At 41.5% G+C, this 22,145-nt stretch overlaps 1 protein-coding gene across 1 annotated transcript; it reads left to right on the top strand.

Annotated features, from left to right (window-relative positions):
• The first annotated feature begins 2,534 nt into the window (after positions 1-2,534).
• Positions 2,535-10,128, top strand: LOC111567220 (platelet glycoprotein V-like). The gene is made up of 2 exons (XM_023268203.3): positions 2,535-3,041; positions 4,989-10,128. Exons 1-2 carry the CDS (start codon positions 3,020-3,022, stop codon positions 6,998-7,000), a joined length of 2,034 nt encoding a protein of 677 aa, XP_023123971.1. The 5' UTR covers positions 2,535-3,019; the 3' UTR covers positions 7,001-10,128.
• Positions 10,129-22,145: the final 12,017 nt, after the last annotated feature.

Here is a 22,145-nt window from a genome sequence, read left to right as displayed (position 1 = left end):
GAGTGGTGAACTGCGTCTGGTCTTTATGGCAGAGGAGAGTAGATGTGGCTGATCATTCCTACCTGCATGTGATCGACTTGGAATTACCAATGGGCAGCACCTGTGTCGTATTGCCACACACCACGCTCACGCCTACCTAGAGAGAAAGAGTGGAACGGAGAGGGAAGGGAGAACCTGCCACTACCTGGCGTCAGAGGTAAAGGGCGAAACAGTACCCTCCCTCCTCCATACAACTCCAGGTGTACGTACTGGTCGTCTGGGATGCCTCCGGTTGAAGTCACTTATAAGAATGGAATCCAGTATCAGATGACGTGAAATCCACGAGCAACTGTGGATGCGTGGAATTCACACTTTTCAGCCTGGACAAAAAGTCTGTTCTGCAAGAGGCACTCTAAAACCTGGCGGAAATGACGAGTGTGTTCCTTGGGGGTCTTTGAGTAGATTAAGATGTCATCTAGATAGACAAATGCGAACCGGTTGATCACGTCTCTGAGGATGACTTTAATAAGGTTCTGAAACACTGCTGGTGCGTTGGTAAGTCCAAATGGCAGTACTAAATACTCCAAGTGGCCCAAGGGTGTATTGAAGGCCGTCTCCTACTCGTTTCCTTGTTGTATCCTGACCAGGTGATATGCATCTTCAAGGTCCAGTTTAGTAAAGATGGAAGCACCATGTAGTGAGGTGAATGCTGAATTGACAAGAAGTAATGGGTAAGAGTTCTTTACCGTAATGTCATTCAACCCCCAGAAGTCAATACAGGGGCGTAGAGATTTATCCTTTTTATCCAAGAAGAAAAAACCTGCTACAACAGGTGAGGAGGAGGGCTGAAGGATTCTGGCAGCCAGTGAGTCTCTAATGTAGGTCTCCATGGCCACATGCTCTCTGGTTTGGACAGATTGTAAAGGTGACTGGAAGGGAGAGTTGATCCAGGAATGAGGTCTATGGCACAGTCGTAGGGGAGGTGAAGTGGTAATGAAAGGGCATTTTCTTTACTAAAAACCTGGGCCAGGTCATGGTATTCTTTAGGGACTGGATCCAGGTTTACCAGTTCCAGTGGTTTGGAACAAGAGGAATCGGCAAGGGTCAATGCAGAGTGGAGTGAGAGTTCATGACATTGTGGGCTCCAGGTCACCACTTCCTCTTTTCTCCACTCGATGTGTGGGTTGTGTTGGTTTAGCCATGGGTCCCCTAGCGGCTATAACTGATGAGGTGTGTTAGAGTCAGACACACACACAGGATGCTCACTTCACTTCATCAGTCATCTAGAATACACCGCCGCAAAACCTCCTCACCATCAGGACCATCAGTTGTTGAAGTCCTCCCTCGGGTCTCCGGTTTCTGGACTAGCAGCGCTAAAGCTGAGCTACAGGGAACATCATCTGAACATGTCAGAGCAGTGAGGGACGTCTAAGTGGATCATGTGATCGACTGAAGGTAGATCTGAATTATTATTTTTGTTTTATTATTTTGGGCCTCAAATACTTTTACACACACACACACACACACAAATAAAACAAACAAAATAAAATAAAATAAAAAAAAATTAAAAAACAACTTTGACAAAAGGGCACTTTGGGCACCAATGAGTAAAGGGGCAGGTGCTTCAGCCCCCCCCCCCCCCCCCCCCCCCCCCCCCCCAGGGGTAGGTCTGGTCGATGCTTGAGTCATTCTGAACACATTCTGTGTGACTTTGCACAACCTTTGAGCCATTTTTAACAAATTTGGGGTAATCATGGACAATTTCTGACTGAGTTTGGACAGTTTTATGTTATTTTGGACCATTTATGAAGAGTTTGGGGCCGTGTGTGTGAGTCATTTTGGACAATTTCATTGTCATCTTAGACAATTTTTGAGTCATTTTGGGCAATTTCTATGTAATTTTGGATGATTTTGAATCATTTTGAAAATGTTTGAAGTCATCTGGGACCATTTAAGAGTAGTTTTGATCAATGTTTGAGTCATTCTGAACACATTCTGTGTCACTTTGCACAACCTTTGAGCCATTTTTGACAAATTTGACAGAATTTTGGACAGTTTTTGAGTCAGCTTGGACAAAGTCTTGGTAATTCTGGTCACTTTTTAAGTCAATTTGGACAACATCTGTGTAATTCTGGACCATTTTTGAGTCATTTTGGACAATATGAAGTTATTTTGGACCATTTATGAGTAGTTTTGGGCCACATTTGAATCATTTTGGACAATTTCTGTGTAATTTTGGACAATTTTTGAGTCATTTTGCTGACTCCTAAGCTGCAGGATGCTTGTTAGTAAAGAACAAATACTCATTTTAGAAATATAATTAAAAGAGAATCACAAATAGTGCTAAAAAAATACACTCCTCACCATCTGAGTAATCCCTACAAATGTGACTATAAATGTATTATTTTCCTTTGCAAACATGTTTTCATCGGTGACCATCTATCCAGCTGCTCTGTCACATTAAACAGGAATCAGACACAAACGGTTTCAGGAATTACATTTATCTGCCCATGAAGTGGAAGCAGGCTGAGCCCATCCTGTCCTGATAAGCTGCAGGAAATGAACCAGCAGCCTCAAAATACAATTAAAACTCACAGCATCATGTCGGTTTATTTACGGCTTTAGAATTTCTGAGGCAACTCAAGACGAGATAGTTTTTTAAAAAAACAACAAAACTCAGCAAATTAGGAGAATAAAACAGCTGTTTGACAATTACAACACAAAAACTGGGATTATAATCTAGAATATCATCAAAAATATGATAATAAATTGAATTTTAAAAAGAACCGTGGGTCTACAATAGATTCAAATATTAATTTCCCAGTAAAAATTAATTCTAATGAAAAAAGTCCACGTACAAGACTGTTCATTGGACTGTTATATTTTAAGGAAGCGCTCCACTGTTGAGTTTGAGAGTTAAGGTTAAAGATTAGCCAGTGTAAAGGATGTTTGTGGCAACTTTTGGGCGGTGTTTTGGTGAAGCAGAATTTGTGAAGTTCCATTTCTTCAAGACAGCATAAGAGAGAAGAGCAAACACTCAATGATGGAGTCTTACTTTAGAGGTGAGAAGAATATTTTACTTGATTTGGCCTCGAGCCTTGTGTCAGAAATTAGAGAACTTTTTTCATTTTTCAGAGTGTTTAAGAGAAAAAAACACATTTTTCCGTCTTATTTGCTATAAAATACAAGTTTAAGATGATCCTGTTGGATGGTGCTGCGGTGCTATTTCTTATCTGGTACCAAAAACTAAAAATATTTTGGGTTATTTTCAGAATTTCATGCTTGGGAGTTTTTCTACTTCTTCCAGAGACCAAATGGTTTCAATAGAGGCAAAAAAATAAATTATTGGTCCTTTAAAATGGAAAAATTAGCAAAATTTTCAAACAAAGGTGGTATTGTGTCTACAGAAAGTTCCTGTAAGTGTATATATATGGATGGATCCATGTTTCCAACGATAAATATAGTGTTTGGTTGACACTTCACCAACTTTTGAGGCTCTAACATCAATAGAATTAGAAGTGTAGGAAGTTTTTCAAGACAAGTTTCTATTTTTTTTTTTTGTTGTTGTTGATATTTAACATCCCAAAATGCCAAAAATGAGTTCTGAATCGTATTGGACAAATTTTGTGTGATTTTGCATAGGTTTTGCATCATTATGGACAATTTCTGGGTAATTTTTGGACCATTTTTACGCCAGTTTGGACAGGTTTGAAGCTGGACCATTTATAAGTAGTTGTTGACATTTTTGAGTCATTTTAGACAATTTCTATGTATTTTGGATCTTTTTTGAGTCAGTTTGGACAGGTTTGAAGTTATTTGGGACCATTTATGAATTTATGATTAAACATATTTTAGGATTAATCATCTTTGACAATTTCCAAGTAATTCTGAACACATTTTAAGTCATTTTGCACAGGTTTTGAGTCATTTTAGCATAAATTTGGTGCAATTTGGACCTTTTTCAAGTCAGTTTGGACAAGTTTGAAGGTATGTTGGACCATTTATGAGTAGTTTGGGGCATTTTTTTTTCCCATTTTAAAATAATTTTATGCAAATCTAGGTTGCATTTGAACATGATTTGATTAATTTGAAAGTTTTTGGGACATTTTGGCACAAGTTTGAAATTATTTTGGACACAGAGAAAAGCGTTTCCAGCAGATCCAAATCCAAAAGTCGATTAGCTCCAGCTAAGCCCAAATTTTAAAAATGGAATAATAAAGAAAGAGTTCCTGTAAGTGTATATGGATGCATTCATATTTCCTACTAAAACACAGTCTTTGGTCAACATTTTTGAGGCTCTAACATCAGTAGAATTTCATCTGTGCAAAGTTTGACAAGACAAGATTCCAGTCGATATTTCAACATGAACAGATCTAAACAGATGTTAAGTTATTCTGGACAATCTCTGAGCTATTTCTGACAACTTTCAAGTCATTTTGAACCAAGTATAAGTGATTTTGCACAAGTTGCAAGTTTGCATGAGTCATTTTGGACAAATGTGGAGTCATTTAGGATATTTTTGAGTCATTTTGGACAGGTTTGAAGTTGTTTTGGACCTATTTGATTTGTGGCAAGACAAGGTTCTAGTTATTTGCAAGGGTGGTATTTGGGGCCACAGAGACTCCCTGTAAGTGTATATTTATGGATCTTTCCATATTTCCAACTAAAAATACAGTCTTTGGTAGACATTTAACCAAAATCTCTAACATCAGTAGACTTGAATCTGTATCCTCACCAAATTCCATTGCTTAGTGAGTTATATTGGTAGAGATTTTAAACACTAAATGTGGCTTCCCACCTAAGATGTTTTTAATAATTGGGAATAGAGAATTTACAGGGTGTGAAAATTTAAGAAATCCTCAAAATTCTGCCAAAATGCTTTATAGAATTTAGCTTTTGGCCCCAACAAACACATTTATAAAGAGTGAACAAGCTAGTGCATCGACATATTTCCTTGATTCTGTCTGAATTTACTCAAACTCACCCGATGTGTCTTTATTTTTGTACAGGCTCCTTGTGGATGATCTTCATCCTCGTCTCACTGCCTCGTCTCACCTGCAACATGTTTTGTCCCAGCGGCTGCTTCTGTGACCCCACCGGTGCCGTCATGTGTGTTGGCGACACCATCACCGATATACCTGAGCACCTGCCGGTCCACACTTACCAGCTGCTGATCAAACGCACTAAGATGAATGTCATAAACGAGCAGAGTTTGGCCAACAAGGACCTCATGCTGCGTTTCAGTCTGACCTACAGTCACCTTCATACCATCCATCCCAGAGCTTTCCACGTAGCTCGTCAGCTAAAGTCCGTCCAACTGTCGTCCAATGACCTCTCGACTCTTCCTGCCCGAGTCTTCAGTCCATTGGTTGCTCTGGAGCAGCTGTTTTTGGATGGAAACCAGTTAGAGATCCTCGCTCCAGATATGTTTGAAGGACTGGTCAGCCTGCAGGCTCTGGATCTGAGCAGCAACAAACTCACCAGTCCTGCTTCGGATCTTTTTGATGGACTCACCAGCCTCGACTTTCTGAACCTCGGCAGGAATTCCATCAAGAAGCTCCCACCCACCATCTTTCACTCCTTGACTAAACTTCGCCAGCTCATAATCTACTACAACGAGCTGGAGGAGCTGGAAGTCGGGATATTTGATAAACTCGTCAACCTCATGGAGCTAAGGATCGAACATAACCAGATTTCCAGCCTCCCGCCTCAAGTGTTCTGGTCGTTGAGGAACCTGAAGACTCTAACATTGTCCAACAACCAATTTCTGGTGGTTCCAGACAGAACCTTCTACTTCATGCCCAAACTGAAAAAACTCACCCTTTACAACAACCCACTGTTATCTCTACCAGACGAGTTGATGGGCTACGTGCCTGAATTAACAGAGTTTTATTTATTTGGCACCAACCTCACCACAGTTCCTGGAAATGTGTTCGCCAACATGTCTGGGCTGCAGATGCTCAACTTCCATCTAAATGACCACCTGAAGGAGCTGCCGCAGGATCTCTTCTGCTGCCTTCCCAACCTCACGAAGCTCTCGTTGAAATCCAACAACCTCAGTCGTCTGCATCCGGAGCTGTTCTCCAAACTCCCCACTCTGAACACACTGGTCCTCAACAACAACAAGCTGGAGAACCTCCCAGAAAACATCTTCCAGAACCTCACAGGGGTTTTGAGCATTGATCTGAAGAATAACCAACTCCAAACTCTTCCAGGGGATACTTTCTCATCAAATACAGCTTTGAAGAATCTTTCTCTGAATGGGAACCCCTGGAACTGTGACTGTGATATTAGAGGTATTGCAAGATGGATAAAGCACAATGAGCAGGTTGTTCTTGACAGCGAAGATGTTATGTGTCACAGTCCAGTCTACCAGCTGCTGCGTACCGTCAGTTCACTGCGTGACGACGAATTCAACTTTTGCGATGCTACAACTGTCCATTTTGCTGCAACTACTGACACAACGCCACCATCTGACAGAGTTACAACCCAGGAGCAAACATCACTTCCACTTTCCACAACAACTTCAAGCACCACCCAACAAACTACCCAACAAGTCTCAACCACCGCTCTACTTTCACAAACTACCCAACAAATCTTAACCACCGCTGTACTTCCACAAACTGCCCAACAAGCCTTAACCACCACTCCACCTCCCCAACCGACCACCTCAGATGCCTCATCTTCCCTTCACACTGCAGCCGACGTTCAGTCCAATGAAGCCCAACACAAATCATCTTCTTTTCATGAATTGTTGGTGATAGAAGAAGGGCCTGATTTTGTCCACCACAGCTCTTATAATGACTGGGTCTACGTGTGGTTTCTTCCCTCCGACGCCATTTCGGTCGGTTTCCTGATGTTTTCTCACATTCTTCTCGTGGCTACAGGCTTGATGCTCATTCTCGCCACCATGTATGTCATGAAACGCCTCAACGAGACCATTGACGCGCTGCAGTGTGAGCAGGACCGTAACGAGGAGTGTGTTATTGAGGCTTGTGTACGAGACGATAAGACTTTCTGAACTGCTTTGCTCAAAGTTGCATTGAGTCTTTTCTTCTAATGTTGCTTTCGGATGTCAGAATCGGATTATAACATTGAAGAAAAAATCATAATAGGGTTACCGTTGAGGGAACAAAATTAGGCAGCAATCCTGTCAGTGCATCCACACAATCTGACATTATTAAAAGCACAAAAAGAAATACACAAATTGATTGATGTGTAGCAAGTTAGCATGTTAGCATCCCAAAATGCCAAAATTCATCAATTAAACATATTCTAGGCTGTTCTGGACCATTTCTGAACCATTTTTGACTATTTTCGTGTAATTTTAAACAAATTTAAGGGATTTTGCACAGGTTTTGAGTCATTTTGGACAAATTTGCAGTAAAATTGGATATTTTTGAGTCATTTTAGACAAATTCTGTGTAATTTGGACCTTTTTTGAATCAATTTGGACAGGTCTGAAGTTATTTTGGACTATTATTGAAAAGTTTTGGGCAAAGTTTCAGTCATGGTGATTTTGTGCAAGCTTGGAATAATTTTAGACAACTTTGGAATCATTTTTGGACAGTTTAAAGTTATTGGGGTCCATTTATGAGTAGTTTTGGCCAATGTTTGAGGCATTTTGGACATTATTTGAGTCATTTTAGAACTATACAAAATTAATCTTGGGACATTTTGGGACAAGTTTGGAATCATTTTGGCCAACATAAAAATGTTTCCATCAGATCCCAAATCCAAATGTCGCCCAAATAATATATAACATATAATTTTTTGGGCCTTAAAAAATTGATTTTGAAAAATTATTTTTAAATGAGGGTGGTATTGCAGCCCCAGAAAATTTCTAAAAGCTTATATATATGTATATATATATATATATATATATATATTAGTGGTGGGATGCGATTAAAATGTTTTATCTAATTAATTACAGGCTTTGTAATTAATTAATTGCAGTTTTGTCAAAGAGTATTTTGACACAATAAGTGAAGTTTAATTCAAATATATTGTGATTGACAGCTGAATCAATGAATAGACATATGTGTTTCTAATTTAAAATTTATTTTAAAAAAGGAAAATGGGACATACAGAAAAAAGTGATTTTGATGACTTAGAGCCTGAATTTAGTTGTTTTTTCCACTGTATGGCACACAGAATCAGCGTAAGTAGTTAAAGGAGCTTCAGAAAGTTGAAAATCCAGAGATTCATTCTGTTTTCATCTTTTCTGGGTCTGATAAATGGTTTAATTTTGATGGTTCTTTTTATAGGAATACCAATTTTTATTTATGTAATTTTGTTATAAAGAAAAAGTTTATAATTAAGTTATTAAAAGAGATATTTTTGTTGTTGAGGTTATTCCTCCTCCAAGGAGGCAGAGCCTCGATGGAGTAAAAACTTAAACCACAAAAATGTTTCATTTCTATTCATCTGCATTTTTCATCTGTCTGCTACATTCACAGATTACTGCAAATCTAAGTGCAATTATAGCAATTTTATTCAACATTTTAAGACTTTCTGTAAACTCAAGCACTGTCTAGAAAAGTGGTCTATTATGGGATGGCTACACCGTTAGCCGTTAGCATGACTCGTAGCTAACGTTAGCTCTGGTGCTAACAGCAACATGTTTTACATTGAGGAGATACCGTCGGCTTGAAGTGACACAGTGATCAGAAAACTCTTTGTTGTACAATTTGTACACAACCAGGCTTTTATCCAAGCTGCCATCAGGAAGATTTTTAAAAGAAAACTTCCTGCTCAACAAGCTCAATCTCCTCTTCCTTCACTGTTCACCAGTGCCTGACTTCACTCAGTGCTTCCTGTGCTTCTTCTTCATGGCTACAAACAGACTTTAGGTTCATTACCGCCACCTACTGGGCTGAAGTGTTCATCAGAGTTACCAGTGTGCCAGAAATGAGGGAACTGAGGAGGGTGCAATTAAATGCACTATTTTTCTCAATGCGTAATTTTCGCGGTAATTAATTGACCAAAATTAACGCGTTAATGTATATATGCATATATACTGTATATATGGATGTATTCCTATTGCCGACTAAAAATACAGACTTTGGTCGACTGGTCAACATTTCATCAACTTTCGATGGTCTAACATCAGTAGAATTTGATGTGTGGCAAGTATGATTAGACAAGGTTTCTTTTTTTTTTATGTTTTAACATGCCAAAATCCCAAAATGAGTGCATTTGTTATTTTTCGTTGTCATTTTCGACAATTATCAAGTCATTTCGAACACATTTTAAGTGATTTTGCACAAATTTTGGTTGTAATTATAGACATTTATTGAGTTTTGCTGGATAATTTCTGTCCTGTCAGTGCACTCACACAATCTAACATTATAAAAAGTGCAAAAAGAAATGTGCAAGTATAAAATATGATGTGTAGTTGAAAAAATGTCTATGCCACTGCATTAATGAAAACAGTGGAATAGTTTATTCTTTAACAGACAACTTATGAGGCATATTAAGAACTATAAAAACAATAACTGGTGTTGCACTTGAATAAACAAAATGTTCAGATAGTAAATAAATTGCAATGAGATACTCCAGCATTTAATATATATATAATCCATGCTAATCATTTGTTTCTAATTAGATGTAATTTATGAAAAGCTGCGAGGACTGATCGATTGATCGATTAGACATTATAAAGAAAATTAATCAGCAAATCTTTGATAGTTGGTCAATAAAATGTGAAGACTTGCTGCTTTTGTTTGTCATATTCAAAAAAAATCTTTGAGTTTAGACTGCTGGTTAGAAAAATCAATTATATCAATCAACATGTTGAACTCTGGGCATTTGTGAAAGGTGATTTTTAATAACCACTTCTTCAAGATTTAATTGCTTAATTGGAAAAGTAATGATAATTTAAATTATCATTTGCAGCCTTGAATTTCAGTTTATAAAGAAACGTGTAATGAAACTTTCTTTCTGTCATTATTCGTGTTGTTTTATGTTTTATTTGACTGTGGAGTTTTTGTGAAACTGGTGTGAGCTGTAGTCCATCACCAGTTATTTGTTTCCCTCTAGTGGTGAATCTCTCAAACTGCAGGAATAAACATCACAGCTTCTGAAATTATTTACAATATATTTTATGAGTTATCTGTCGATATGTTTACTAATAAATGGTATTATGTGCACATGTCTTCTTTTCTTTCCCCATGTTTAAAGGAAATGCTTGTTTTTGCAGGAGATTTGAGGCCTTGCAGCTGAGGAATGTAAATACCACCAAGATAAATCATTATGACGCTATCTTGCCTCTCCCATCACTGATTATGGTACATTTTTTAAACATGTGTTATCAGTTTTTAGGCCATCTGTAAACATTTAAAGGGTACGCTGTAAAAATGAACAAATATCTTCAACTCAGAGTAAGTTACAACCTCCCTGCCTTGAAATCTTAAGTTCTGCAAGCTGAGAAATTTAATTTGTTTGAGAAATAGCTGGGGTTAAAAAGGTGAAACCTCCTTATAAACTTATACTTTCAACTTGTGCAAATCTAAATTCTAACTGAGGTGACACAAAATGACCAGTCAAGCCAACAAACTTTTATGATCGAAGCACCTTGCTGAATAAATTTTTAACATTTAGTTTTGCAAATACAGGCGGTCCTCGACTTACGCTCCTACGGCGCGACGTAACGCAATTTTCGGCGTAAGTAGCTACACACACACACACACACACACACACACACACACACACACACACACACACACACACACATATATTGTGTTTTTTATTCTTTATTCTCTTTCTTATTATTATGGTATGGAACAGGTGCACAACCCATTTCACTGTGCATTATATCATGAACAACTGTGTTTGTGATAAATAAAGGTTTTGAACTCTTGAAATAGAAACAGATGTAAAAAAATTATAAAAACAAAATAAGAAATGATTAAAGTTCCATCATAAACTGAATAAATAGAAGAAGAAATTATAAAAAATTAAGTCATAAACTGGCATTAAATAGACTAAAATATGTAAATAGGCGAATAAATAGAGGATTCAATAAATTAAATTAAGAAATAAATTAATCAAATCAATATAATCAATCAGAAGCCTGACTAAAAACGTAGTCTCTGTAAGTACTGGAGCTGAAAAACACATTCGAGTTCTGTTAAAAACTGTAAAATCAGTTTTATATTCACTAAAAGTGTCACAATATAAAGACTAAACTGTTTTTGTTTGGCATGGTACACTTCTAGGCATTTTTTGTATAAATCTCTGCAAAGGCTACACATAGAAAGTTGAGTAAACTAGGAATCTATGCTGTCTGAGCAACTGCAGCTGGTTTTTATGTTTCACTGGGTAAAATTGAAAGTTTTTCTTCTTCAATTGCCTTTTCGAGCACTTAACTGGCTCATCTGGAAGCTCACGGTTGAACATTTGCGCCGATAAACATACATAGCTGAAGTATGACGTTTCCTAAACTAGTACCAGGGCACTGAGAGCTTGATGATTGATGAAAACATCAATGTTTTATCTCCAGTCGTTTCTCTTCCTCCTTAAATGGGAAAGGAAGGTAGAAATGTTCTTTCCCAAAAGTGAATCACTTGGATACTGGAAAGGTTCGACCGTCATCTTCAAAACAGGAAGCACGTTTAATCATGGGTTCACAAGTTCGGTGTGCTAAATAGATCCACAAATGACACATTGTTCTGCAAAACAGCCTCCCTGTAATTTCACAATCCTCCGTTACGAAACAAAGCCACAGCAATGCAGTGATTCCCCTTTTAGGAGGCGATTCATACAATAACATAAACCACAATATAGCAGAGAAGAATCTTTGAACCCTCCTGGTGGTCGAGAAAACCTCAAACTTCTGACATTTTGTGTCTCGTTCTTGTTGTTTTGTGTCTTGTTTTTGTCATTTTGTGTCTCATTATTGTCGTTTTCTATCTTGTTTTTATTGGTTTGTGTCTTGTTTCTGACATTTTGTGTCTCATTTTTGTCATTTTCTGTCTTGTTTTTGTTATTTTGTGTCTTGTCATTTTCTGTCTCCTTTTTGTCATTTTGTGTCTCATTTTTGTCATTTTGTGTTTTGTTTTTGTTGTTTTGTGTTTTGTTTTTTCATTTTCTGTCTTGTTTTTGACTTTTTGTGTCTTGTTTTTGTCATTTTCTGTCTCGTTTGTCGTTTTTCTGTCTCATTTTTGTCATTTTCTGTCTCATTTTTGTCATTTTCTGACTCGTTTTTGTTGTCTTCTGTCTTGTTTTTGTCATTTACTGTCTTGTTTCTGTTGTTTTCTGTCTTGTTTTTGTTGTTTTCTGTCTTGTTTTTGTCATTTTGCATCTCGTTTGTCATTTTGTGTCTTCTTTTTGGCTTTTGTGTCTTGTTTTACATCATCAGTTTTCAGAAGACCAGAAGACCCCAATGAAGATTAAAAACTTTGGAACCACGAGTCCCTTGCCCGGATGCGGGTCACCGGGGTCCCCCCCTGGAGCCAGGCCCGGGGGTGGGGCTCGATGGAGAGCGTCTGGTGGCCGGGCTTCTTCCCACGGGGCCCGGCCGGGTACAGCCCGAAGAAGAGACGTGGGACCCCCCTCCAGCAGGCCCACCACCCGCAGGAGGGGCCATAGGGGTCCGGTGCCATGTGTGTTGGGCGGTGGCCAGGGGCGGGGAGCCTGGCGTACCGACCCCCGGCTACACAAGCTGGCTCTAGGGACGTGGAACGTCACCTCTCTGGCGGGGAAGGAGCCTGAGCTGGTGTGCGAGGCTGAGAAGTTCCGACTTGATATAGTCGGCCTCACCTCGACACACAGCAGGGGCTCTGGAACCAGCCCTCTCGAGAGGGGTTGGACTCTCTTCCACTCTGGAGTTGCCAATGGTGAGAGGCGCCGAGCGGGGGTGTCAATACTCATTGCGCCTCGGCTCGGTGACTGTGTGTTGAAGTTTACCCCGGTGGACGAGAGGGCGGCCTCCCTTCGCCTTCGGGTGGGGGGACGGTTCCTTACTGTTGTTTGCGCCTACGGGCCGAACAGCAGTTCGGAGTATCCGCCCTTTCTGGAATCCTTGGAGGGGGTGCTGGAGAGCGCCCCTTCTGGGGATTCCATAGTTCTGCTGGGGGACTTCAACGCTCACGTTGGCAATGACAGTGAGACCTGGAGAGGCGTGATTGGGAGGAACGGCCCCCCCGATCTGAACCCGAGTGGTGTTCTGTTATTGGACTTCTGTGCTCGTCACAGATTGTCCATAACGAACACCATGTTCAGGCATAAGGGTGTCCATATGTGCACTTGGCACCAGGACACCCTAGGCCGCAGTTCGATGATCGACTTTGTTGTCGTATCGTCGGACTTGCGGCCGCATGTCCTGGACACTCGGGTGAAGAGAGGGGCGGAACTGTCAACTGATCACCACCTGGTGGTGAGTTGTCTCCGATGGTGGGGGAGGATGCCAGTCAGACCTGGCAGACCCAAACGGATCGTGAGGGTGTGCTGGGAACGTCTGGCGGAGTCCCCTGTCAGAAGGAGTTTCAACTCCCACCTCCGGTCAAACTTCAACCATGTCCCGAGGGAGGTGGGGGACATTGAGTCCGAGTGGACCATGTTCCGTGCCTCCATTGCTGAGGCGGCTGATCGTTGCTGTGGCCGTAAGGTGGTCGGTGCCTGTCGCGGCGGCAATCCCCGAACCCGTTGGTGGACACCGGCGGTAAGGGATGCCGTCAAGCTGAAGAAGGAGTCCTATCGGGCCTTTTTGGCCTGTGGGACTCCGGAGGCAGCTGACAGGTATCGGCTGGCCAAGCGGGCTGCAGCTGCGGCTGTCGCCGAGGCAAAAACTCGGGTATGGGAGGAGTTTGGCGAGGCCATGGAAAACGACTTCCGGACGGCTTCGAAGAGATTCTGGTCCACCATCCGGCGTCTCAGGGGGGGAAAGCGGTGCACTGTCAACACTGTGTATAGTGGGGATGGTGCACTGCTGACCTCAACTCGGGACGTTGTGAATCGGTGGGGGGAGTACTTCGAAGACCTCCTCAATCCCACCGACACGCCTTCTGATTCAGAAGCGGGGCCTGGGGTCTCGGGGGTGGATTCTCCCATCTCTGGGGTCGAAGTCGCCGAGGTAGTTAAAAAGCTCCTTGGTGGCAGGGCCCCGGGGGTGGATGAGATCCGCCCGGAGTTCCTCAAGGCCCTGGATGTTGTGGGGCTGTCCTGGTTGACACGCCTCTGCAACATCGCGTGGACATCGGGGGCAGTGCCTCTGGATTGGCAGACTGGGGTGGTGGTCCCTCTTTTTAAAAAGGGGGACCGGAGGGTGTGTTCCAACTATAGGGGGATCACACTCCTCAGCCTCCCCGGGAAGGTCTATTCAGGGGTACTGGAGAGGAGGATCCGCCGGATAGTCGAACCTCGGATTCAGGAGGAGCAATGTGGTTTTCGTCCCGGCCGTGGAACTGTGGACCAGCTCTACACCCTCAGCAGGGTCCTTGAGGGTGCATGGGAGTTTGCCCAACCAGTCCACATGTGTTTCGTGGATCTGGAGAAGGCTTTCGACCGTGTCCCTCGGGGAACCCTCTGGGGAGTGCTCCGGGAGTACGGGGTAACGGACCACCTAATACAGGCTGTCCGTTCCCTGTATGACCGGTGCCAGAGCTTGGTCCGCATCTCTGGCAATAAGTCGAACTCGTTTCCAGTGAGAGTTGGACTCCGCCAGGGCTGCCCTTTGTCACCGATTCTGTTCATAATTTTTATGGACAGAATATCTAGGCGCAGCCAGGGTGTTGAGGGGGTCCGGTTTGGTGACCTCAGGATTCCGTCACTGCTTTTTGCGGATGATGTGGTCCTGTTGGCTTCATCATGCCAGGACCTCCAACTCTCACTGGATCGGTTCGCAGCCGAGTGTGAAGCGGTTGGGATGAGGATCAGCACCTCCAAATCCGAGTCCATGGTCCTCAGCCGGAAAAGGGTGGAGTGCACTCTCCGGGTCAGGGATGAGGTCCTGCCCCAAGTGGAGGAGTTTAAGTACCTCGGGGTCTTGTTCACGAGTGAGGGAAGGATGGAACGAGAGATCGACCGGCGGATTGCTACGGCCTCCGCAGTAATGCGGGCGCTGTACAGGTCCGTCGTGGTAAAGAGGGAGCTGAGCCGAAAGGCGAAGCTCTCAATTTACCGGTCGATCTACGTTCCTACCCTCACCTATGGTCACGAGCTTTGGGTAGTGACCGAAAGAACAAGGTCGCGGGTACAAGCGGCTGAAATGAGTTTCCTCCGCAGGGTGGCTGGGCTCTCCCTTAGAGATAGGGTGAGAAGCTCGGCCATCCGGGAGGATCTCAGAGTAGAGCCGCTGCTCCTCCGCGTAGAGAGGAGCCAGATGAGGTGGCTCGGGCATCTAATTAGGATGCCTCCTGGACGCCTCCCTGGTGAGGTGTTTAGGGCACGTCCCACTGGGAAGAGGCCCCGGGGAAGACCCAGGACACGCTGGAGAGACTATGTCTCCCAGCTGGCCTGGGAACGCCTTGGGGTCCCCCGGGAGGAGCTAGATGATGTGGCCGGGGAGAGGGAGGTCTGGGCTTCCCTCCTAAAGCTGCTGCCCCCGCGACCCGACCCGGATCAGCGGTAGAAGATGGATGGATGGATGGATGGAGTTTTCAAAAAAATGGGCAAAGCAAAGCTGTGTCCTCTCTTTTTTTCACATTTTCATCACATTGTCAGCCTTGATTGAATGTCTCACTCTACCTCATATTATCAGGATCAGACTCATTCTTTTGACTGTTTTCCATCAGTCAGTTTGTCCTCTTGGTCAGCAGTAACAGCTAAATATCTAGCTTCTACTGCTGAGAAAAAGCTAACATTAGCATGGATTAGCAACCCTGTTGCTGTGATTAGAGTAGGGTTAGCAAACAACACAGAAAACATGGAATAAAAATGCTACCATTGATGTGTGAGCTGAGCCAATCAAGCCTTTGATAGTTTATTACCTATTATTGATAAATACAGAGCAGAAAACTAAAAAAGAGGATTTATTTTTGCAACATTTTGAAGTCCAAATGTCCTCCAATTCTGGAATGATCCTTAAAATGGGGTTTTAGAAAGTGAATTTTATATAATTACACTCATAGTTGGACACATAATTCCAATTAATATTGTTGTTTGGATGAAAAACAACAGACTGCAGGTCAAAAATGAATAAACAGATGACTAAAAACTCTTTTAAATGCTCGTAAAAATAACAGTGGATGCCAGGAATTCCACGAGAAGTGATTGGACTTTAAAGCAAACAGCAAAACAAAAGGGGATGAATTGGCGAGCGGCAGCCCAAGTTCATCGCTATGACAACAGCGATTAGGCCTTTCCAGTAGGCTGAGCTCACACAGCAGTGGCTTCACACACACACACACACACACACACACACACACACACACACACACGCACGCACACACACACACACACACAGGAAATCATTGCGCTGCATGTGGAGGAATATTTGACCGCAGCAGAAAACAAGTGCAAAGATTAAGAAAAGCGTTGATTCATACCAGAAAGCTTTATTTGTCATCGATTAACTCACTTCGACCTGCCGCCGCTCGGAGGGATTTTCCAAAGCAAACTGCCAACTCTGGTCATAACAGACTTCTGGCAACACGCTGGAAAAATAACTCTTCAATAATGAACTCTCAAACTGCAGTTTTAGCCAAATCTGTGCCCATAGAAAGCTGCAGTAATAATAATATGAATGTGTTTCTCTTTGTTCTCCACGTCTAAATTCAGATATTTTCTCATCTAATCCTGTTCTAAGTTTAGTAATACTAAATATAACTGTGTAAATGTTAATTTCCAAACTCTTTGGAGAAAATATACACACAAATGAAGACATTTCATCCCCGTGCAGGAGTCCTATCAGTAATTTTTACTGGAAATCAAACTTGTTTCTCTGTAGGACCATCAGTCTCTACTGTTTTCCATCTAGCTGCAATATTTCTAAAGCAAAATAAGTGATTTTCAGATATTTAAAATGTAAAAATGATGTTTTAGTGTAAGGAAATTGTGTAAACACAAACATTAAATGTTTACATGATTATTATGATTGCGTCTTTAAAAAGAGAAGTGAAGTTAAGCTGCAGGACTCTCTCCCTCTCTCGCCCTCTCTCTCTCTCTCTCTTTGTGTCTCTGAGGTGTGTGTTGGTGTAGAGGTTGGCTGCAGGTGTTGGTAATCAGTGATTGGCAGATCGTGTGCAGGTGGGAGTCAAGCAATCAGGCTGATCCTGTGCCTCTCCTTAATCAGACGCCACATTGTGAACAAGGACTAGTCAATGCTTTGCACAGTCTGAGTCTTCGCCACTGTTGTTTTATGCTTTCAGTAATCCTGTTCTCTTTGTTTAGTTTGACTCCTGCCTGCTTCAGTTTCTGGATCTTCTGCCTGGTGCCTCCGCCATCGTTTCCTCTCCGGATCCGTTGTGAGAAACACCTGCTGCCAACCGAACCTGTGGAGATCCTTACCTCGCCACCTAAGACGCTATGACCACCTAAGTGGATAAAGACATTGAGGAAGCCAGGATTCCCACACCTCCGCTTCAGCTGCTCCACCGCTGCCATTACATCTGTCGGGAGGATTCACTTATCTGGACTGGTTGAGCCTGGCCTTCCCCCGATTCCGAACTCTGTTCTTCTGAAGCCGTCAGTTAAGTCCCTGTTCCCAAACATTACCAGACTTATTGTTAACCTGTGTTAGTATTTGCAGTCATTTGTGTAAATAGTTACTCTGGTTCTGGGTTAGTCTTGTTCAGGATTACTGTAGTGTTAATTCTGGTTCTTCTTCATTTAGTACTTTATTTTGGGGATTCCTGCCTTGGTGTTAACAATTGTGGGTTTTCGTTTAGGTTTCTTTATTTAGTGTAAATATTCCACCAGCCCACTAGAAGGGTTCATTCTGTACTGAGAATTTGGTTCAGTATTACTTCCTGTTCCGCTGTCTGGTTTCTGGTACAATTGTAGTTCTTGGTTTCCTGTGTTCTAAATAAAGCATTCTAAAACTTGATTTGTGTCTGTAATCTCTTCCCTGCACCTCTGCACTCACTGGTAACACTAAGACCTTGTCCACATGTAGCAGGGTTTTTGTAAAACCAAATATCCTGCCCCCTCCGTCTAGAAAAAAAAAAACAACTTACATACACACCACCTCGTTTTTAGAAAAAAACTTCATCCACACCTAACCGCATAAGTGTGTTTTTCAGCACATTCATAAGCATGCCGGACCTTTAGGTGGCAGTAGTTCCCCAAATCCTAGCAAGGTGGTGGAGATAACCGTCCTTAACGTCATCCTTCGCCTGTGTTGTTGAATGTGGAGCAGTATCTGGGCTTGTAAAAACAAGCAAGTAAAAAGCGCCTGTACAAGAAACAGCGTCCAAAACCTTGTGAGAGCATCCATACTGTTACCGAATGTAAACACAGGTCGCATATGTGACGTAAGAACATATTTTGTCGCAGGCGGTGACGTTTCGAAACGCAAAACCCCGGTTACTGATGTCCACATGCAGACGCATAAAACGGAGAATTCGCAAATCTTCACTTTGGTCGGAGTTTTTAAAAAGAATCGTTTTCGATGACGTAAATCTGCATTTTCGTGTGGATGATAGGCCGAATCGTAGAAAAATATCTTCGTTTTGTGAGATACCCGGCTACGTGTGGACAAGGCCTAAGACTAGTGTGTGATGTTGCCAAAATGACCACAAATCATGTGGTCCAATTCCTGACCTTCTCAAAATCGGCAGATTAGAAATGTTGAGTAATTCTTACTATTAAAAAGGCACAATATCACCACAAAAATACCCCAAAGAGTATATACAGACCTGATCAAAATTTTAAGACCAGTTGAAAAATAGCTAGAATTTACCTTTTGCACATTTGGATCTTAATAAGGTTTTAAGTAGAGCTACAATATGCAAAAGCAAGAAGGGGGAATGAGACAAAAAGCACTTTGAAAAAGTAATTTATTGAAAACAAGTAAACTGAAATAGGCTGTTTATCAGCTGATCAAAAGTTTAAGACCACAGGCTATAAAAGCCCAAATCTGCTCAAAATTCTCATCTTCTGTCAGGCATTCACACAGTCATGCCCTCCTGATGGCTAAAGCTAAGAAGCTTTCTCTTCTTGAACGTGGTCGGATCGTAGAGCTGCATAAGCAAGGCCTCTCGCAGCGTGCCATTGCTGCTGAGGTTGGATGCAGTAAGACAGTCATTCTAAATTTTTTGAAAGATCCTGAGCATTGTGGAACAAAAAAGTCAAGTGGTAGACCCAAAAAAATTACACCTGCGCTGAGCCGGAGGATCCGATTGGCTGTCCGTCAAGACACAGGGTGGTCCTCGACCCAAATTAAGACCCTTACTGGTCCCGACTGCAGCGCAATAACCATCAGACGGCATCTGCAGGAAAAGGGTTTCAAAAACAAAAAACGAATTCAAAGACCTCGTCTCCTACAACGCCACAAAACTGCCTGTTTACACTTTGCCAGGGAGCATCAAACATGGGACACTGAAAGGTGGAAAAAAGTTTTATTCTCTGATGAGAAAAAATTTAACCTTGACGGTCCAGATGGCTTCCAACGTTACTGCATGACAAGGAGATCCCACCTGAGATGTTTTCTACCCGGCACAGTGGAGGGGGGTCCATCATGATCTGGGTGCTTTTTCATTCAGTGGAACACTGGAGCTTCAGGTGGTGCAGGTCGTCAAACGGCAGCTGGTTACATGCAGATGTTGCAGCGGGCATCCCTCATGACTGAGGGCCCTCGTCTGTGTGGTAACAGCTGGGTTTTTCAACAGGACAACGCTGCAGTTCACAATGCTCGCTTGACCAAGGACTTCTTCAGGGAGAATAACATCACTCTTTTGGACCATCTCGCATGTTCCCCTGATTTAAATCCCATAGAGAACATTTGGGGATGGATGGCAAGGGAAGTTTATAAAAATGGCCATCAGTTCCAGACAGTTGATGCCCTTCGTGAAGCCATCTTCACCACTTGGAGAAATGTTCCCACCAGCCTCCTGGAAACACTCGCATCAAGCATGCCCAAACGAATTTTTGAAGTGGTTAACAAGAACGGTGGAGCTACTCATTACTGAGTCCTACTGAGAACATTTTTTGTTCTGGTTTGGAGAGTTTTTTGTAATTTTTTGAGCAGTGGTCTTAAACTTTTGATCAGCTGATAAACAGCCTATTTCAGTTTACTTGTTGTTTTCAATAAATTACTTTTTCAAAGTGCTTTTTGTCTCACTCCCCCTTCTTGCTTTTGCATATTGTAGTTCTACTTAAAACCTCATTAAGATCCAAATGTGCAAAAGGTAAATTCTAGCTATTTTTCAACTGGTCTTAAGATTTTGATCAGGTCTGTATCACTGCAAAAAAAGATACAAAATGATCAGAAAAAAAGCACAATTTCCACAACAATGCAAAATAACCACAAAAAGATGCAAAATTACCCCAAAAAGGCACAAAATGAACACAAAAAGATGCAAAATTACATCAAAGACTAAAAATCACTGCAAAAAAGATGCAAAATCACCACAAAATGGCCAGAATTACCAGTAATAAACACAATCACCACAAAGAAAAGGCAGTAACACCACCATGAGGACTGAAATTGAAGAAAAAGATGCAAAATCACTACAAAATTGCAAAATGACCACAAAAAGATGCAAACTTACCCCAAAAAGGCATGCAATCAACACAAAATAGGCAAAATTTCAAAGACTAAAAACCACTGCAAAAAAACATGCAAAATGGCCACAATTACCACAAAAACACAATCACCATGAAAAAGGCAATAACACCACCATAACGGATGAAATTGACACAGGAAGGGTTCATTCTACTTCCACGTCAGGTGTCACAATCTAAAGACTAAATCTGTCTTCAGTAATTTTGAGTAATTCTTACCACAAAAAACACAATCAACATGAAAAATAGATAAAAAAATTACACCAAAGTCTTAAAGTTTCCACAAGAAAGATGTAAAATGACCAAAAAAAGCATCAAATTTCCACCAAAAAATGCAAAATAACCACAAAAAGATGCAAAATTACCCTAAAAAGGCACAAAGTCAACACAAAAATTAGACTAAATTACCCCAAAGGCTAAAAACAGCTGCAAAAAAGATGTAAAATTACCACAAAAATATGCAAAATCACCAACATAAAGATTGAATTTGAAACAAAAATGGTTAATTTTACATCCACTCCATATGTCACAATCTAAAGACTAAATCTTGTTTTTGAGCATCAGTATTATGGGATGTATCATAGTTTGAACAGTAAAACTGCAGCAGTTTGTCTATGACATAGTCAGAGAAACAGTCATTGGTACCCTGGATGTGTTTTTGTTTTCTGATAATTCACCAGAGAAAACTTTAAAAAGTGCATTCTGGGTAAACTTTAAGGGTGGTTCTGTGTTGTTTTGTGGTTGTTTTATGTCTTTTCTGACCTTTAGTACCACAGTGAATGCATAGTCCTGACAGGGAAGCACGGAGGTGGGAGTGTGATGATAAAGAGGCTGGGGAAAACTGTAAAAAGTGCATTCTGGGTAAACTTTCAAGGGTGGTTTTGTGTTTCTTTGTGGTTATTTTGTGTCTACTAGTAGTCGTTTTGGGTCTGTTCTGATCAGTAGTACCACAGTGAAGGCATAATCCTGACAGTGAAGCACGGAGGTGGGAGTGTGATGATAATGGGGCTGGGGAAAACTTTAAAAGTGCATTCTGGGTAAACTTTCAAGGCTCATATCAGCATGTAGGTGGTTGGTCAGAGCAAGTTCTAGACAATGAAAGGATCATTTTTACCCATATTTGATACCAGGATCATCTTCTAGACGCGATTACTTCTGTGCCAAAGCTATTCTCTTAGCTCAAAAATGCTGGAAAAAACAAGGTGAATTAAAAAACACAACATTACCAGTCATTCCTATACACTTTAAAGACCTGTAACTGTGAAAATATTCACTGTATGAAGGAAAATTCACTCTTCATCTTTGACTGAAATTCGGGAACTGTAATATGAAGCTATTTCATTCTGTCTTGATGCACAGCACATGACTAACTGATCAGATTAAATGATTATTGTGTCATTTGAAGACCAAACCTGGTGTCTGGAATAAACAAACTAAATATAAAACAATAATATGACCACAATTACTAGTTTGTCTTCCAGTTTCTTTCATAAAAATATGCT

The sequence above is a fragment of the Amphiprion ocellaris genome, chromosome 2 (genome assembly GCF_022539595.1).
Source record: "Amphiprion ocellaris isolate individual 3 ecotype Okinawa chromosome 2, ASM2253959v1, whole genome shotgun sequence".
Classification (NCBI taxonomy): Eukaryota; Metazoa; Chordata; class Actinopteri; family Pomacentridae; genus Amphiprion; species Amphiprion ocellaris.
The sequence above is the reverse complement of the archived record's forward strand: the minus strand, read 5'-3'. Positions and strand labels throughout refer to the sequence as shown.